This window comes from Balaenoptera ricei, chromosome 10 (assembly GCF_028023285.1).
Source record: "Balaenoptera ricei isolate mBalRic1 chromosome 10, mBalRic1.hap2, whole genome shotgun sequence".
Classification (NCBI taxonomy): Eukaryota; Metazoa; Chordata; class Mammalia; order Artiodactyla; family Balaenopteridae; genus Balaenoptera; species Balaenoptera ricei.
This window is the reverse complement of record NC_082648.1, coordinates 53,815,405-53,834,515: the sequence shown is the minus strand read 5'-3', so window position 1 is coordinate 53,834,515 and position 19,111 is coordinate 53,815,405. Positions and strand designations below refer to the sequence as shown.

General features: G+C 37.0%; 1 protein-coding gene across 3 annotated transcripts in view; it reads right to left on the bottom strand.

Moving 5' to 3' along the window:
* Window positions 1–2,167: 2,167 nt before the first annotated feature.
* The window catches only part of XPOT (exportin for tRNA), a 148,094-nt gene continuing 131,150 nt past the window's right edge, over window positions 2,168–19,111 (bottom strand). For all 3 annotated transcript variants that reach the window (XM_059936406.1, XM_059936407.1, XM_059936405.1), the window contains 9 exons: window positions 17,724–17,962; window positions 16,521–16,806; window positions 15,380–15,569; window positions 12,622–12,738; window positions 12,332–12,447; window positions 11,200–11,247; window positions 7,796–7,867; window positions 5,203–5,259; window positions 2,168–2,782 (listed from right to left, as the gene is read on the bottom strand). In XM_059936406.1, the coding sequence (XP_059792389.1) occupies window positions 2,756–2,782; window positions 5,203–5,259; window positions 7,796–7,867; window positions 11,200–11,247; window positions 12,332–12,447; window positions 12,622–12,738; window positions 15,380–15,569; window positions 16,521–16,806; window positions 17,724–17,962 (1,152 nt within the window). In that variant the 3' untranslated portion in view covers window positions 2,168–2,755. The remainder of the gene's footprint in view (window positions 2,783–5,202; window positions 5,260–7,795; window positions 7,868–11,199; window positions 11,248–12,331; window positions 12,448–12,621; window positions 12,739–15,379; window positions 15,570–16,520; window positions 16,807–17,723; window positions 17,963–19,111) is intronic.

Here is a 19,111-nt window from a genome sequence, read left to right as displayed (position 1 = left end):
CTTAAAGATCAAGCCGTTTGTGAACCAATTAATATTAGTATTTAAGATTTAAATAAACTGTTAGGCACAGAACTATACCAGGCCTCATAAAACTCTTGTAGTTCCATAGTTATGTCATACAAATCCTTCAGTCTTACTGCCTCAATGAGGCTGCTAACAGATGAGATTCACCCTTGAGACAATTATTTGGGTGTTTGCTTTTGGAGACTAAGAACAATACAGAAAAGGTAATTCACGGTGGAACAGAGTTTCCTAATTGCTATGGTACTCCCTAAGTAAAGTGCTCTAGGCAACTTCAGGGAAGGAAGGTGGGAGTTATTACACATGATTAGATAACATGAAGTTTTGTTGTTGTTGTTGTTGTTGTTTTCAAAGTATTTGTTTATTTATGCCTGTGTTGGGTCTTCGTTTCTGTGCGAGGGCTTTCTCTAGTTGTGGCAAGCGGGGGCCACTCTTCATCGGGGTGCGCAGGCCTCTTTTGTTGCGGAGCACAGGCTCCAGACGCGCAGGCTCAGTAGTTGTGGCTCACGGGCCCAGCTGCTCCGCGGCACGTGGGATCTTCCCAGACCAGGGCTCGAACCCATGTCCCCTGCATTAGCAGGCAGATTCTCAACCACTGCGCCACCAGGGAAGCCCGACATGAAGTTTTAATTTCTGTTACAGACTCTTAATTCCCACGTTTTGATTTCTCTTAGCTCTGAAAACTTGTTAATCTTCTGAAGGGCTTTAAAGAGCCAGGGGAAAAGGTGTTGCCTTTACATATACGGAATAAACAGTACAATAACAATAGCTATTATCAAGCCTTCATTTGCAGATGCTGTAGTAAGCTCTTTTCATGTTTAACTTACTGAATTCTTAGTTATGAGGTAGTTATCATTATTTCCCCCATTTTACAGATGGGGAAACTGGGGCAGGGAGAAGTTATTTAAGCTGCTCAAGGTTCTAAAACCAATTACTGGCAGCACTGCTATTTGAACCTACTTAATCTGGATCCTGAGCCTGTCTAAGCTCTTAACTACTATGCTATGCAATTCAGTATACTTTGGACAATTAGTTCAAAGATCACTGCAATAGATGCAATGATCTCTCCCACTGTAAAAGAAACAATTAGCTCTCACTCATCTATTTTTAAAACCATTTTTATTTAAGTACAGTCATTCCTCAGTATCCACAGGGGACTGGTTCCAGGACCCCCACAGATACCAAAATCCTTGGATGCTCGTTTCTTATGTAAAATAGCATAGTATTTGCATGTAATCCACGCACATCCTCCCATATACTTTAAATTATCTCTAGAATACTTATAATACCTAACACAACGTAAATGCTATGTAAATGGTTCCCAAGTGCAACAAATTCAAGTTTTGCTTTTTGGAGCTTTCTGGAAGTTTTTTTTCCCAAGTATTTTTGATCTAAGGTTGGTTGAAACTATGGATGTGGAACCTGCGCCTACAGAGGGCTGACTGTATAATATACAGTCCACTGATCTATTTTTACAATTAACTGTCAACTTAGTTTAGTACCTTTATTCTATGATGTAAGGAAAATATTTATAATCTCTTCTGGAATTAACACCAGGAAAAGATTTATGTGCACAATTTAGAATACAATTTTAGGGAATTTAGAAGACCACTGAAGCCCATCCATGAAACCTCTAGGGACCACATGGGCCAAAGGTTAAAAAAACCCCTCAACCACCCTAAAACCTTACTTGGGCTTTTAAAATTTAAACTTAAATGATGACTATAGTAACTGCACTGCTCAGTTTTGTCCATCGTTTCTTAATTTTCCAATACGACTACTGATATTATTTGTCTTCTTGGTTTCTTGCATAGTCATGAATGCAAATGGGGGAAGGCAGGGGAACTAAACGGGCAGCTACTACTTACAAGCATCATAAACGCATAGGTATATTGTGCCCTAAGTAAATCTAGTAAGACGGAAAATATTAGATTTTTAATTCTATCGACACACTGACAGGCTTTTTCTAGTTCATTTAAAACGAAGATTCTAAATTATTTAATAGAACTAAGTCACATGTAGTCTTTTAGGAGCATAATTAAATAAATCATCCATACACTTATATGTGCAATCCTTTAAATGGGAAATCAGGGAGAGATGAGAAAATAAGACTCCAGTATTTATAATAATTCCAAAAAAGACTCAGTAGATTTCACTACGTAAAATTTATTTCCTTTTCTTTTTTTTATAAAAAATGTATAACACCAGCACCTACTCTTCAATCAGTTAATTTATGAAACCATTCTCTTTTGTAGAATACACATTGGCATTGAAACAGTTTAAAGAAATGTAATGGCTATCTACAAAAAATTAGTTTTGATTTGTTGTATTTCCCCCATACTTCATGAGTCTGCACACATAAGAGAAAATTAAAATTTTCAAACATTTTATATTCAGCAATTAAAAAAAAGTACACTGTTTTCCTGCTATGGTCTTTATAAAGGACTTAAATTTTCAAGTTAAAAAAAAGGTACTAGGATAACTCTGCTGTATCCTATAACAGCATTTTTATATAGAACGATTTGAATTGGCATGCAAGCAACTTCTCTAGTTGTCACATACCAGTAATTTAGGGAAAATTACACCCATTTTACAGAAAAATCCCAATGCATATACTGCAATAAGCTCAAAGCAGTGTTAAAAAGACCAGTGTGAATGGTACACAAAAACTGTTTCTTTATAGATTATTAATTGGAATTCCTGATCATGAAGTAGGCACAGGGAGATCCAGTCCTTAGGGCTTTGCTCTCTGGAAAAACACCTGTAAATAAAGTATTTGTACAATTAGTACTGATGTCAGAAGATTATCACCTTTACCTGAAGAATGGCTCCAGGTTACTGGGTGCTAGTCACTCTTTTGTAAAATACAATAGATTATGTAAAACATTTCATATACTCCGTAAACCCACACATAATACAAGTCAAGAACTTTCTCTTCTGGACAACTTGATAAGGTCTAGAGATAACTTATGTTGCCATTTACTAGTGAAAATATGGTATTACCTCCAATGCTGTGAGATTCAAGCAGTCAGAGGAAAACATGCTCTTGACACCTTTTTGCTGATTGGCACTACTGTCAAAGCTAATGCTAGGAAATTAAATTTTGAGGAAGAAACAAACAAGTCAAAGCTAAAAACAGCAGTTGTTATCTCTTAACTATTTATTTATTTGATTATGAAAAAATACTTCCAATTCAACATTTGAGACTATGAACGAGTAGGCTAGAGGTTGTGCTAGGCACTGGCTCGGTATTACTGCCTTCCATAGTTGGGTACATGTTAAGTGAGTACTCTAACGAATAAATGGTAGGCAGTAAGCTCATTATGGATAAGGACCACATTCGTCATTATATCCCTAACACCTAGTAGATCAGACATTCACTTAACAATTACTGTCTATTGACTAAGTGGAGAGAAAAGAATCATCAATATATGAGCAAAAAATAGCCCTACAAAGAGGCCATGCTTGAGATAAGCCTAGAAGAATGGGTAGAATTCATAAAGGAGAAGCATGCTAATAAGGCAGAATTCTTGAAGAACAGCAAGAATAGTAAAGACTGTTCCTGCAAGAGAAACCGGAAAGGTAGTCTGAGATCAGAATCTGAAAAAAAACACCTAAATGCCAAACTAAGAAATACGTACTTTTAGTCAATAAGTTATGAAGATTATGAGGAAGAGGGAGGAATTTCAGAGGACTGTTCAATGTTTTCAAACAGATCAGCTTGGATAGAACAATGGAAGGGAAATCAGAGTGAGATAAGAAGCCTACACCAGAGTGGCAGCAGTAGAGACAGAAAGGAAGTTAGAGAGCAAGGAGGAAACAATCAGCAAGATCTAAGGATCAATCAGATAGGAACAGAGTAGGCACAAAAGAAGGAAGTTCATTTTTTCCAACTAGAAGAATAACGCTATCACTGAAGAGAAGCTGGGCTGGGGAGGGAGACTTTATAAATGCTGTTTGGATGAATATGTTTGGGGCACAAACCTGCTACAATGTACCCAGATCTGCTATAACAGATATCTCTAATAGAGAGTTACAATTTTTTTAGTCCTTTAATCCAGTGTGATTGATCTGTTACTTAACAGAGGTTACCTCCACAGGCACTTTGCTTTTATGGGGAAATGGGAGAGGGGAGGGTTCTCAATGACAGAGAGTAACTCTATCTTCTCACAAACTCTTTTGTCAGTTTGCACTGACAAACTACTACTAGGGGAAAAACTTGCAAGGGAAGATGTTAGCACCAAAGTCAAAGGATAACACATTTATTTATCAGCAAAGCCCCTTGACTTGAATGCCTTGGGCAAAAGAACGAGGGAGCCATTAAGTTACCTGCCACTAAGAAATTTAACACAGTGCTTTACCCTCAAATTTGCTGAATGAAGATAATAAGTAAAAATAAAGAATAGTTCCTCATCCTGTCACACGGTAACTTTATTTCCAGACCATGAGCTCCTTGAGGGCAAGGAACGTCACTCATATTGGTATTTGCAGCAGTTAGCATAGTATGTGTTACATACAAAGCAGTCGTGGAGTACTGAATGACTGACTACCCGGGTGAAAGCAAGATACCTGTTTCATGGATTTAACTGTAAAAATGAGTACCAAATACGTATTTGGTACTTCTTGCCAACTTGGAGGTTGACGGGTTGGTTTGTTTTAATTTGGTGATTTTATGAAGGTAAAAAGAGCCTTAATGGCCAAATCTGAGGATTCTACTTTTTGTCCATTTTGCAATTCAAAAGTTTCAAGATAGGATAAAACCAAGTAACTCATACTTGTTTCTTTATTTTTAGCTCCTTCCTTTCAACTCAATATGGGCAGTTGTTCATAAACATTACTTGTTCTCCCAATCCTCTAGTTCCTATTTAATTACCACAAAACTTAAAGGAAACTTACATTTTCATACCAACATGCTCAGGCACATACGCATTCAGTTTGCTTATCTAACTTTCTATAATCTTTTGTAGGAGCTCAGTTGAAAGGGGCTTCACAGAAAACTCTGCAGTGTAACATCTACTAACCATGGATTCTTAGAAGCAGGTTTTAGAGCAAAGAGATCCCCAAATATGTAACTGTTGGTCAAACTACAGTATGACACAGTATCCTGTAATATGTATTCTCTCTTGGCTCTGAAACATCACCTAATTGTATGAAGATATATAAGTTTTTCCAAATACCTACCTTTAAGTAGTTTTTAAAAACTTTAGCATCAGGCTGCTGAAGTGCTTGGCAAAACTCCTGGGGGGCCAGGAGGGGAGGAGAGAGAAAAGAATGAGTCTATTTGTATTAAATTCATCATAATTCAAAACCACAGTGTTCTTTTTAAATTATGATTAAAAAAATAAAATCGACCATCTTAACCATTTTTATGTGTATAGTACAGCAGTGTTAACTATAGGCAACTGTCATGCAACAGATCTCTAGAATTTTTTCATCTTGCAAAACTGAAACTCTATACCCATTGAACAACTCCCCCTTTTCCCCTTTTTCCAGCCCCCATCCCCTGGCCACCACCATTCTGCTTTCTGTTTCTAAGAGTTTGACCACTTTAGATACTTCATTGTAGGTGGAATCATGCAGCATCTCTTTTTGTGACTGGCTTATTTCATTTAGCATAACATCCTCAAGGTTCATCCATGTTGTAGCATATGACAGAATTTCCTTTTTTTTTTTTTTTTTTAAAGGCTGAATCATATTCCATTGTATGTATATACCACATTTTACTCATCCATTCACCCATCAGTGAGCATTTAGGCTGCTTCAGATCTCTAGGATTCATATTATAATTTAACAATTAATTAACCTGAACAGTTCCTTACCAAAAAGTAAGGTTATATGACATTTTCAAACGTAATACTTGTCAGGCTGCTTTCACTTTTGAGAACATGGCCTCCTGGGCAAGATTGACTCAGAAGGGTGAGTGGGACAAAACCACATGGCTATGGCTGTTTTCATCTAGTAAGAGGGTAACTGAGCAGAGCCAGACTAACAGAAAAAGAGAAAATTCTCTTCAACAGAATTGTGCAGGGACTTCCCTGGTGGTCCAGTGGCTAAGACTCCCTGCTCCTAATGCAGGGGGGCCTGGGTTCGATCCCTGGTCAGGGAACTAGATTCCACATGCTGCAACTAAGAATCTGCATGCCGCAACCAAAGATCCCGCAGGTGGCAGCTAAAAGATCCTGCATGCCACAACTAAGACCTGGCACTGCCAAATAAATAAATAAATAAATAAATAAATAAATAAATAATTAGGATTGTGCAAAAAGTGCTGTCAGAAGGCATATGAAAAAGGGAAAACTGGTAATCATTATCTTTTATAAGCAAATTATTAGATAGAAATATAATACACAGAAAGACAAATATCTTATGATATTGCTTATATGTGGAGTCTAAAAAGAGGGTACAAATGAACTTATTTACAAAACAGAAACAGACTCTAAAAACAAACTTATGGTTACCAAAGGGGAAATGTGTGTGTGTGTGGGAGGGATAAATTGGGAGATTGGGACTGACATATACACACTACTATATATAAAATAGATAACTCATAAGAACCTACTGTATAGCACAGGGAACTCTACTCAATACTTTATAATAGCCTATATGGGAAAAGAATCTAAAAAAGAGTGGATATACGTCTATGTATAACTGATTCACTTTGTTGTACATCTGAAACTAAACACAACACTGTAGTCAACTAAACTCCAATAAAAATAAAAAAAGAAATAAAAAAGAAAAAATAATTTTGCTTCATTTAGCAATCTGGGAAACTACTGATATTATTCAAAATTGAACGGTATATTTCTATTTTTGAGGTGCACTAAGATCATACGAGTAATTAATAATGTATTGTTTTCATAAAATACTAATTTACTTGTGTAACAAATGATAACTGAGAAAATTAATATCAAGTTAAAGATATGTCATAAAATAAGAGATCATAAATTCACTAAAAATGAGTTTTATGATTACTCTTATGTGAGATCTGTTTCTACCTCATTAGAATTACATGCTATTGGACAACAGGTCTGGATAACTATGCATCCAGAAAACAATCGAATGCCATCATATAAATCACTCTGAAAGAGTGCAAAAATGCAAGATAGCTTTCCAGGCACTTACCTCAAAATACGGTTTCAGATTCACAAATTAAGCACTGGTGAGCTTGGCCTGTGTAAAATGAACTACCTGGCACAAACTTTCAGAGCAGAGGTTCGTGTGCCACAGCCCCCTCTGGCAGTCTGGGGGAGCCTGCTGGACTTCTTGCAGAATGTTTTAAAAAACACACTTGTGACACATGGGGTTACAAAGGAAGCTAATTACAATGAATTATGGTTATCAAATGTATTTGTGACATGTGGTAGAAGAATAAGACTTACTGATTTAGATAACAAGGTCTAGTGGCATATTCTAATAACTCATAATTTCAAAAAGTTGATGAATATAAATAATATTTTGAGATCTGTGGAACAACTAATGCGATATAAAAATACCTGTGATTTCTATGGGTGACAACATCACAGGCAATGCAAATACTACTGTGATTTGTCCCCTACACAATGGTAGGAAATTAAATTTCTGTTAAAGGTAGTGAAAATAAAAACACAGTTTTTTCCCATTCAATTTCATAGGCCCCCTGACATTTGGACTTTCGCTATCCTATACATAGTAAATCAAGGTGGATGTAGTTTGGCTTCCTTGAATCAAAATTTAGATTGAATTACATAGCTCTATTTCTTTAATTAAGAGGAAAATCCACTAGGACAGATCTTACCTGAATTATCTCTGGAGCTACTTGCAAGGAAGGCAGGTATTCTTGTTGAAGATACTGAACACATTCTGGGCCCTGAAAATTAAATTGGAACAACATATGTATACTTTAAACACAAAATGGTATTGTGATTAAGAACACAGACTCGGAAGCCAGATTGCTTTGGTTTGAATCCTGGCTCTGGCAAATTTCTAGTAACTTGCCCAAGTTATTTAACCTCTCTGAGCCTCAGTTTCCCCACCTGAAAAATGGAGTTATTGTGAGGCTTGGATGAGTTAAGAAACATAAAGCTGTTAGAACAGCACTTAGCACTGAGGACACGTTAACATTACTTAGTGTTATGCAGTGCTAAAGATTAAACAAATACTCTTCTAAATGCAGGAAGTCACAACGCCAAAGCCTGGTTCCATGCACTGAAAGGGGAAAGCAAAGAGAGGGGCTGCTGGTTCAATCTACCATTGGGTGGACTACAGGGTGTCTATGGGTGCGCAAAGGGAAGCCTGTGGGTAGTGCCAGGATAATGAACATCTTTAGAAACTAAAATACAAGCAAGAAAGAACAAAATGCTATGTCGGGAGATAACGGCAATAAAAGTACACCCTCCTCCCCCTTCCAGTTCAATAAACTAGGAAACAGGAATTTAGTAGCCAGGTGAGGAAACCAATACCCAGAAAGATAGGGTGATTTGGCCAATTTGCTGTTAATTAAGTCTGTACTAAGTAAAAAGCAGGTCACCTGACTTCTAAAACCATTGCTCTTCATTGCCAACTGCTGGTACTGCTAGATGCTAAAACTCTAATAGTTTTCTGGGTTTTTAAGGGTAAACTTGGTAGAGGGAAGGGAGAATTCTACAGACTAACCGCTAACCCCTACACCTTCTCAACAGCTACAAAGGAACTTAGGATAAAATTTGAAAATGGTCTTCCTATAGCAATTTGTTTCTGAGACAGTGGCCTCGACCAAATGCAATAAATCCAATATTTAAAAAAAAAAAAAAGGTAAAGAAAAACAAAAAACCCAGCTAATTTCACTTTCAAACTTGAATCTGACTTTAAGGCTTTAATATGGTAATGACTCCAATCTAGTCCAGCTGAAAGTAACAGTTATCAAAATGAAATCAATCCAACTCTCCTCAATGTACTTCCCCCTGCATTAATATGTGGATTTCCTGTTAGTAATACTGCTCCCGAATCAAAGGATTTCTTTTTGTTTCCTCATCGACCTTGACTCCTGGCCCTCTAATCCAATCAATCTAGGCCACAATTTAATGACCCTTCAAAGGAAGCTTGTTTCTGAGAGGAGGTAACACTGCACTGTTTATGAAAGTTTCTCACACCCCTTCTACTCTCCCTCTCACCTTTTTCTTTAGTCTACTCTCCCTATACTTACTGCCCATTCACTGCTCATCATTGCATATAACCCCACTGTTATCACTTAAAAATGGAGTATACTTTTGTTTTTTTTTTTAATGAGGAAAAGTAAACTTAGACCTCAAGAGGAAGTCAGTCAGGTAGATAAATGAGAAAAACAGAACAATGAAGCAAAAGGTTTTCTAATATAATGTTCCATTTGATTCAATTCTCTGTGTGTCTAAATAACAGCTCTAAGGACAAGATAAATACTTCTGAATTGTAAACATCATTCTTACTGTTTGTTATTCCTCATCCTCCTTGACTCTCTAGCATCCAACAATGTCAACTAGTCTCTTTCATGACTCTCTTCCCTTAACTTTCGTTCCTTTGGTTCTACTTCTAGCTTTCTCTTGACTCTTGCTTTAGCCAAAGTTCTTTCTATCCTGGTCTTAGAAAGTCTCATTCATTCCTACTACTTCATCTTAGCAAACTACAACCTGAGGACTCCAAAATCAGTATTTAGTTCTAACTGCTCTAGACCCGTATTTCAAAGTGCCCTGTGAACATTTTTTCCACTTAGCTCTCCTAAATTACAACCCCACTGACTACTGACTTACCAGCTTTTCACATGTAACAAACACCTAGTTCCATTTTGGTTTTTAGCTATTCTACCTCCATGCTTTAGCTAAACGGGATAACACTATTTTCTACCAAGTCTACCATGTGACATCTGATCTGTCTTCATACACCCACCGCTTAACTTTGCCCAGAGTGCCAGCTCCTCCTGGTCAGCCCAATGAATGTACATTTGTTTCAAGGTCTATCAGAAAAACAGAAAAATACCCCCTCTTTTCAATGGCTGTCTTAGACTGCCCTCATAGGCAAAGCTGCTCATTCATCTTTAGTCCCACCATGTTACATTTAATACAAATGTATTAGTTTAACATACCTCTGTTAAAGTACTTACTTAACCCATCCAATTGAGTTTTTAGGTACTGGTCTCCCCTGATTCTAAGCTCTACAAATACTGGGGGACTTTTTACTCATCTTTATACAGGTCTCCTGCAGCCCCAAAACACATACCCCTCACCCTAGCACACAGAGAAAATGCCTGATTGAAAACCCTTCAAATCTCTTTTGGAATCAAAAATTCAAGTTCAAACAAAGTGGGGCCTATACGGAGACTCTGAACAAGACGTCATGCTTTTATTTTAGGCAACTGAGGGAAGACTCATTAGATGACTGCAACTATGTGGGAATGCTAGTCCTGTGTTGGCATCCTAGCTTTGTGAAGTTGGAGACAGAAATTTTTGTTTAAAAAAAAAAAATAAAAAAGCGACCTGATTTTCAAATATTGGCAATCAACTCATTATTATTTAAAACACTGTATAAAGCAAACAACACACCAGATAGATTCAGCCCAGAATCACTTATAATTTATACAAATGGTTAAACTGACAAGGACACTACAACATTCTGAAGTAGTAAAGTGTTCTAACCAATCTGTAATACTAAGAAGTTGGACAAATCTGTGAAGAACCACGAGGTAGTGAAATCTAGATCGTGAAATTCTGCTTAAAACTTTTCTCACTCTTTGTCAAACCAAACAAACATACATTTTAACCTTCCTGTTACCCCAAACATGATATACAATAAAAGATACTACTATTTTCATTCGACCCACCTCTCACATCCGAAAAAGTGAGAACTGAAGTTAACTTTTATAAAAGATATAGCTTTCAAGAACAAGACATACTCAAAATGACAACAAATAAGGGACTTCCCTGGTGGCGCAGTGGTTAAGAATCTGCCTGCCAATGCAGGGGACACAGGTTTGAGACCGAGTCCAGGAAGATCCCACATGCTGCAGAACAACAAAGCCCGTGCGCCACAACTACTGAAGCCCGTGCGCCTAGAGCCCGTGCTCCACAACAAGAGAAGCCACCGCAATAAGAAGCCCACCAAAATAAATAAATAAATTAATTAATTAAAAAAAAAACTATAACAAATAAGCATGTGAGCTGAAAACGAAGGGGCAGGGAGTACAAAGCTTACCCGTTTGAGATGAATTGTTTTCAGTGTCACTGCACACTCAGATAAAGCCTGTGAGAAACAAGTTTAAGAATTTTAATATAGTCAATTCTTGGTTACTGTTCCAACTTTTCTTTTTATTTCCCTGGCCACTGCTCATTAACATTTACCTCCAAAGAAGGGATGGAATGATTTCCCGGGTGGCTCAGTGGTTAAGAATCCACCTGCCAATGTAGGGGACATGGGTTCAATCCCTGGTCCAGGAAGATCCCACACGCCATGGAGCAACTAAGCCCGTGTGCCACAACTACTGAGCCTGCACTCTAGAGCCCGCAAGCTGCGACTACAGAGCCAGTGTGCCACAGCTACTGAAGCCTGCACACCTAGAGCCCGTGCTCTGCAACAAGAGAAGCCACCACAATGAGAAGCCCATGCACTGCAACAAAGAGTAGTCCCCGCTCGCCTCAACTAGAGAAAGCCTGTGTGCAGCAACAAAGACCCAATGCAGCCAAAAATAAATTAAAAAAATAAAATAAATAAATTTACAAAAAAAAAAAAAAAGGGATGGAGAAAGGAAAGGTAACAGGCAGGCAGATGGAACAAATGGGTTAGATAGAAAATTTTAAAAATAGAAAAATACAAAAATGCTGTCTTAACGCAGTACATGATAATTAAGAAATCTAGCTTTTACTAGGTCCTGGGTAAGTGAGTAAAGGGCAACTGCTTGACATTAAGCATTCTGAAGATGAGATTTGGGGAAACTATCAAATGAGGAAGAGAAAGTTACTCTTAATAATTAGGAAAAAAAAACATTAAGCCAAGTTTTAGAATGAAAGTAGAGGCAGGAAACTAATAACTCAATCAAGCTTTAAAAAATGTTTGCATCATGTACCCTTTCATGGTCCTAGAAAAAGAGTCTTGGCTGTTAAAGTTGGAGGAGTTGGATTTTATACGTTCAACTTTAACATCAAGATTTAGTTAAGAATCAAAAGGTCCAAAAGGTATCATTTTTTAAAAAATGAATTCTGATTTGAAATTTTTTTTTGTTTTAAAAAGGCCTTAAAATGTAATATAATCAACCTGGCATTAAAAAAGAAATTGTGAGTTAGAACACACGAGATTTACACAAAGTAAACAGAGACTCCTAGGTGCTTACCAATACTGTTTGTGCATCTGCCAGGTCAAAGGTTTGTTTTAAAGGTGCTAGGAAACATGCAGGGACAATGTGCTTATAAACAAAATCAGCAAATCCCACTGGTCCGTCTTTACCTCCTGTCAAGAGAATTCAGATTTTCATCTTGTATAAAAAGAAAGTCATTTAATTTATCACTGGTGAAAATCAACTCCCAGCTCCTGTCTATGTTAGGGCTAGGATCCCATTTCATCTCTCTTGTCTCAGGAAACAGGTTGGGGAATGAAGTTTTTTTTTTTTCTAAATCATCTTACCCCAGAGTTCTACCAATTTGGAAAGGATGATAAAACACGTTTTCTGGGCAATTGGATCTGGATATTCGACTGCTCCTTGAATAACAGTTATCAACACTCGTTCTACATTCTCTGCACCTGAAGAGAAAAAAAAAAGAGTTCAATCTCATAAAGAACTAGAAAGGCAACCTGAAGCTCTCACTTCATATATAGTAACATGACAAAAACAATTATAGAGTTGCTAAGATCCTCAGTTTTTATTAACTTGGCTCCTAAATTTTAAGCATAAAACATTGAAAAATTACTATTCCCTTATTATCTTGCCCTCTGGATTTCCACATAGCAAAATATTCTATGTTGATCTATATAGTCTCATTTATTTTAAATTTCAAAACAGCAAAGTGGCCAGTAAGATTTAATTGTCAGGTCAATTCTGGCAAGTAGCTACCACACTATTTATACTATGAAGGAACCAATTAATACAGCTTTAGGCACGCATGGAACATTTCTCTAGGATAGACCACATACTAGAACACAAAACAAGCCTCAACAAATTTAAGAGGATAGAAATTATTTCAAACATCTTTTCTGACCACAACGGCATGAAACTAGAAATCAACCACAGAAGAAAAACAAAAAAACCCCCGACTACATGCAGACTAAACAACATGCTACTAAAAAAAAAAGAGGTAATCAAAAAATACCAAAACAAATGCTAATGAAAACACAACCATACGAAATCTACAGAATGCAGCAAAAGCAGTCATAGGAGGGAAGTTTATAGAGATTCAGGGCTTCCTCAAAAAACAACTTAACCTACCATCTAAAAGAATTAGAAAAAGAACACACAAAATCTGAAGTCAACAGAGGAAGGAAATAAAGATCAGAGAGGAACTAAACAGAGATTAAAAAAAAAACAGAAAAAGTCAATAAAACCAAGAGCTGGGGGACTTCCCTGGTGGCACAGTGGTTAAGAAACTGCCGGCCAATGCAGGGGACATGGGTTCAATCCCTAGTCCAGGAAGATCCCACATGCCGCAAAGCAACTAAGCCTGTGCACAACTACTGAGCCTGCGCTCTAGAGCCCGCGAGCCACAACTACTGAGCCAGCGGGCCACAACTACTGAAGCCTGTGTGCCCTAGAGCCTGTGCGCTGCAACTACTGAGCCCATGTGCTCTAGGGCATGCATGCTGCAACTACTGAAGCCCGTGCGCCTAGAGCCTGTGCTCTGCAAGAGAAACCACTGCAATGAGAAGCTCATGTACTGCAACGAAGAGTAGCCCCCACTCACCACAACTAGAGAAAGCCCGTGCACAGCAACGAAGCAGCCAAAAAAAAAAAAAGCACTTTATTTAAATAAATGAACAAACAAGTAAGTAAATCATAGCAATATTTTCTTAGATCAGTCTCCCAAGGCAAAAGAAAGAAAAGCGAAAATAAACAAATGGGACCTAGTCAAACTTATAAGCTTTTGCACCGCAAAGGAAACCATAAATGAAACGAAAAGACAACCTATGGACTGGAAGAAAATATTTGCAAATGATGAGACCGACAAGGGCTTAATTTCCAAAATATACAAATAGCTCATACTGCTCAATAACAACAGAAAAAAGCCAACCCTGTCAAAAAACAGGCAGAAAACCTAAATAGACATTTCTCCAAAGACAAACAGATGGCCAACATGCACATTAAAAGATGCTCAACATTGCTAATTATTAGAGAAATGCAAATCAAAACTACGATGAGGTATCACCTCACACTGGTCAGAATGGCCCTCATCAAAAAGTATCCAATAATAAATGCTGGAGAGGGTGCAGAGAAAAGGGAACCCTCCTACACTGTTGCTGGCAATGTAAATTGGTGCACCCGCTACGGAGAACAGTTCCTTAAAAAACTGGAGGTTCCTTAAAAAAACTAAAAGTGGAGTTACCATATGATCCAGCAATCCCACTCCTGGGTATATACCCGGAAAACATGAAAACTCTAATTAGAAAAGATACATGCACACCAATGTTCATAGCAGCACTATTTACAACAGCCGAAACATGGAAGCAACCTAAATGTCTATCAAAAAATGAATGGATAAAGAAGACGTGCGGTATATATACAATGGAATATTACTCAGCCATAAAAAAGAATGAAATATTTCAATTTGCAGCAACATGGACCTAGAAATTATCATACTAAGTGAAGTAAGTCAAACAGAGAAAGACAAATATTGTATGATATCACTTATATGTGGAATCTAAAACTTGACACAAATGAACTTATTTATAAAACAGAAACAGACTCACAGACACAGAAAACAAACTTATGGTTACAAAGGGGAAGGTAGGGAGAGATAAATTAGGAGTATGAGATTAACACATACACACTACTATATATAAAACAGATAAACAACAAGGATTTACTTATAACACAGGGAACTGTATTCAATATGCTGTAATAACCTGTAACGGAAAAGAATCTGAAAAAGGATATGTATATACGTGTATAACTGAATCACTTCGCTTTATACCTGAAACTAATACAACATTGTAAATCAACTTAAAAAAAAAAAAAGGAATACTGCTTTAGGAAAATGGGAACTGAATACAAGTTAATTTTAAGGTCCTCTATGTGAAAATGATTCCCACCCTGATGGTAATGAACTGTCATCTTTGGGGCCAACATATAACTACTTCAAAAGTTTACCGTTTACTCCACCTAGCTCTTGCTCATATAGATATACAACTGTGACAAGTACTTAGACGATTTAGGCACTGCATGCATCCCCACCTTGATTTGCTATGACTTCGCTCATTCCACTGCCTGTGACTGTTTGCAGGAAAGCAAAGTAACTCCTGCGCAACATCTGCTTCTCTAAAGCAGCAGACTGGTCATTTTCTTCTGCTGGTCGGAGCAAAACTTCAAAAATTGCATGAAGAAGAGGCATAAACATTTGTTGTAAAAATGGGGATACCTGTATCTGAAGAGATGAAACAACTATTACTATTTCAGAAATAAGAAAATTATTAATATGAAACTTAGAAAAAACATGTTTTACATAAAGCCTTTTTCTAGAGATTCTAGTTAGGACACATATTTACATAATTTGGTTAGCAAATATCAATGTTAAGACAAAAATCTATAGCACATAACAGTATTGAAAGCCTCAAGATCGTTAAGTTCAACCCATTTCCTACAGTTCAAGATTCAGGTTCAAATAACATGGAGTCAGACATATTTCACAATCAAATATTGCCATGGAATATTTTCAAATTTAATAATTCTCAATAAATGAATTCTACTGCTAAATTATAAATGAATTTATATGACTGAGCTCTCAGGCTTTATATGTCCTTGAGCAAATTGCTTAACTTCTGTGTCTCAGTCTCTTCATCCTTAAAACAACAATACTTAACTTCTAGGGTTGTAACAAAGATCAAATCAATGTGTAAGAAAATGCTCTGAACAGATTTGGAACACAGAAAACACTATGTAAGTGTTAGTAATTTTTATTAGCCAACTTATGCTTAGGTTACATTTCCTTGTACATAAAACTGACACTGAATTATTTTTAAACTACTTGGGCACCCAAATTACAGGGCTTAAAATTTATTCTTTAGGCATTTATTATTCAATGCTGTTTTATTTGCTTTTCTAAAATACCAGACTAATATTTTTCTTCTGCTGCATAGAACAGAAAAGGTCTGTTCTTATTAAAACATCTTTTAAGCATTTCCTATGTCTTAGGCAGTGTTGTAGACATTGGGGACGATAAAAATACCTATGATCCATGCCCCCAAGAAACGCATACTTAAAAAAAAAAAAAGCAAGGGTCAAATGCTAAAATATACCTAAAGATAAATACATCTAATCTTGAAGTCAGGAGATCTTAAAGTCAGGAAATTCTCTGAGCTCTGAAGGTTTGTGGTACCTTAAATTTGGCTGTAATCTGGTTGATAAGAGGAATGAATTCCTGGAGGTCTTTTGCTTCACAATCTTTGAGCATGTGTTCTGAAGCAGATGGAATGAACGGAAGGACTTCTTCCTCCAGGCAAATAATCATGCGATGAAGGAACGTGCGAACCCCACTTCTGAGAATATCTTTTTGTAAGGGACAACTGAGGGCTGGCAAGAACGTCTGTAAACAGTCCAGATAAACTTCGGAACAGCCACACTGTTTCACAGTCTGCTTGTTGCTGAAAGCTTTGCTGGTTCGACTATATAAACAATTATCAGGTAACTAGTTTTAAGTTTATTCTTCAAATGTTTTATGGAGTAGTCAAAAACAACACACAACAAATTACAAAACTGACAAAACAAAGAAGCCATTTCTTTATTTTCCATGTCACAGCTACATCTTTCTTTAGCTGATATGATTATTTGTAAACTATTGCTTCCAGTTACCGTTCCAGAAAGAGCTCAAGTTAAAATTAAATGAATGAAATGTAATTAATACAATCTCTCAAATGTGAGTCCACCTAAATGTTTTACTAAAATCCTGCTGACAACGTATGCAGAAAAGAGAAAAAAAATCTATTTATTATGAATAGGCTATACTACACAATCTGTAAACTACCAATTTATATTTAAAACAATCTTAGAATCAAGTTATTTATACAACATCTTTAACATAAGCTTTTGCACTAAAGTCTTCTGCAGAGCAATTTCTCTATGTAGCTTCTAATTAGCAATCACTATAACTTTCATGCTGTTATTATTTGCCAATAAACAGAGAAAGAAAGGGCAGCTTGGGTGGTCTTCAGGACACAATGTAACAACTAAAAAGAAGCCTCAGCACCTTCTCTTTAAGGTTCCAAAACTGATCCCCTGATGTCATTGGTATATAAACACTTAGACTAATCTCCTTAAATACGTAATCAATTTATAACAAAGAAATCAGAGGAGTTAAGGATTTAGGTAACTGTCAAGTCAGAAATGCAGAACCTTACGTGACCTAATCCCTTCTTCAGTTAAATCTAATTCAATGAATTTAGAAAAGAAACAATTTAGACAATTCTCTGGACAAACTAGTTTTGGAAACATAGATATGCATGCCCAATTCTAGAAAAATCCAAGCAAATGATTCTGTGTATGTTGAGAAAATCACTTCACAAATTTAAATACAATCACTCACCTGGCAAATCCAACAGCGTGGTTGAGACAGTCTGCAAGAGATGCCTGCCTTTCTTCGTCCTGCGCCAGCATCAATTTTTCTAACAGAATTTTAAACTTCTCCATGAGTGGAGTCAACAGATTCCTCATTAATGCCTGCTTCCGTTCTGCTGGGTACTCACTATTAACAATCAGCACTCCAGCTGTCTCATAAATAAATAATTGATCATCGCTGCTCAACAAAGACTGGTAACCATTCTCCTAAAATGAAATTTAGTCTTGTTGAAGTTTTTCTTTGTTCAGTTCCTCTCATTTAAATGAGAATAAGTACAAGAGGGACAGGAGATTTAATCTATCACATCAACTCATTATTAAAAAGAAGACTGAGTACTTATAAAATAAAATTTTTCCCAGGATCATATAATGGAAGACAAATGGAATTAGAGGTCAAAAGATCATGGGTCTAATTCTACCCCTAACAAGACTTCATAAATGGTCATATAATGTAACTGTTAGTTTTCTAACTTGTTTTCTTTTGTAAAACCTATTTATTATTAGGAGGCTAAAAATCAGGTATACAGCGTGCTTTGAATGTTAGGACAAAGGCCACACAAGTTAATACTTTAAAGAGTGTTTAAGAGTTAAATAACAACAAACACCACACAATAAACACACACATACACAACAGTTGTTACTTTAGAACGTCTGAAAATAAGACTGCAAGTGAGAAAAAAAGATCTCATTCAAGCACAAGCAAACACCTATATATTGATCCATTTTTATTAATGAGTTTGTTATTTTTCACATTTATGCAGTCTGAGAGGCCAGGAGGAGAGGGAAAATATCAGAGGCCCCTCTAGCTCTAACACTAAAGCTCCCTGTTAAGAAATTATTTAAAAGCCTAGTCTTAAAACAGATAAATTATGTGGCAGTCTTATTATTAAAAAAAAGACCTCATCTTTTTTTTTTTTGAATTAATTAATTTATTTTATTTTATTTTTGGCTGTGTTGGGTCTTCGTTTCTGTGCGAGGGCTTTCTCTAGTTGCGGTGAGCGGGGGCCACTCTTCATCGCGGTGCACGGGCCTCGCACGATCGCGGCCATTCTTGTTGCGGAGCACAGGCTCCAGACCCACAGGCTCAATAGTTGTGGTTCACGGGCCCAGTTGCTCCGTGGCATGTGGAATCTTCCCAGACAAGGGCTCGAACCCGTGTCCCCTGCACTGGCAGGCAGATTCTCAACCACTGCGCCACCAGGGAAGCCCACGACCTCATCTTTTAAAAGAGAATGTCCCTATTTATTTTTCATATAAATTTATTTATTTAGGCTGCACTGGGTCTTAGTTGTGGCACGTGGGATCTTTTAGCTGCGGCATGCGGACTTGTAGTTGCAGCTTGCGGGCTCTTAGATG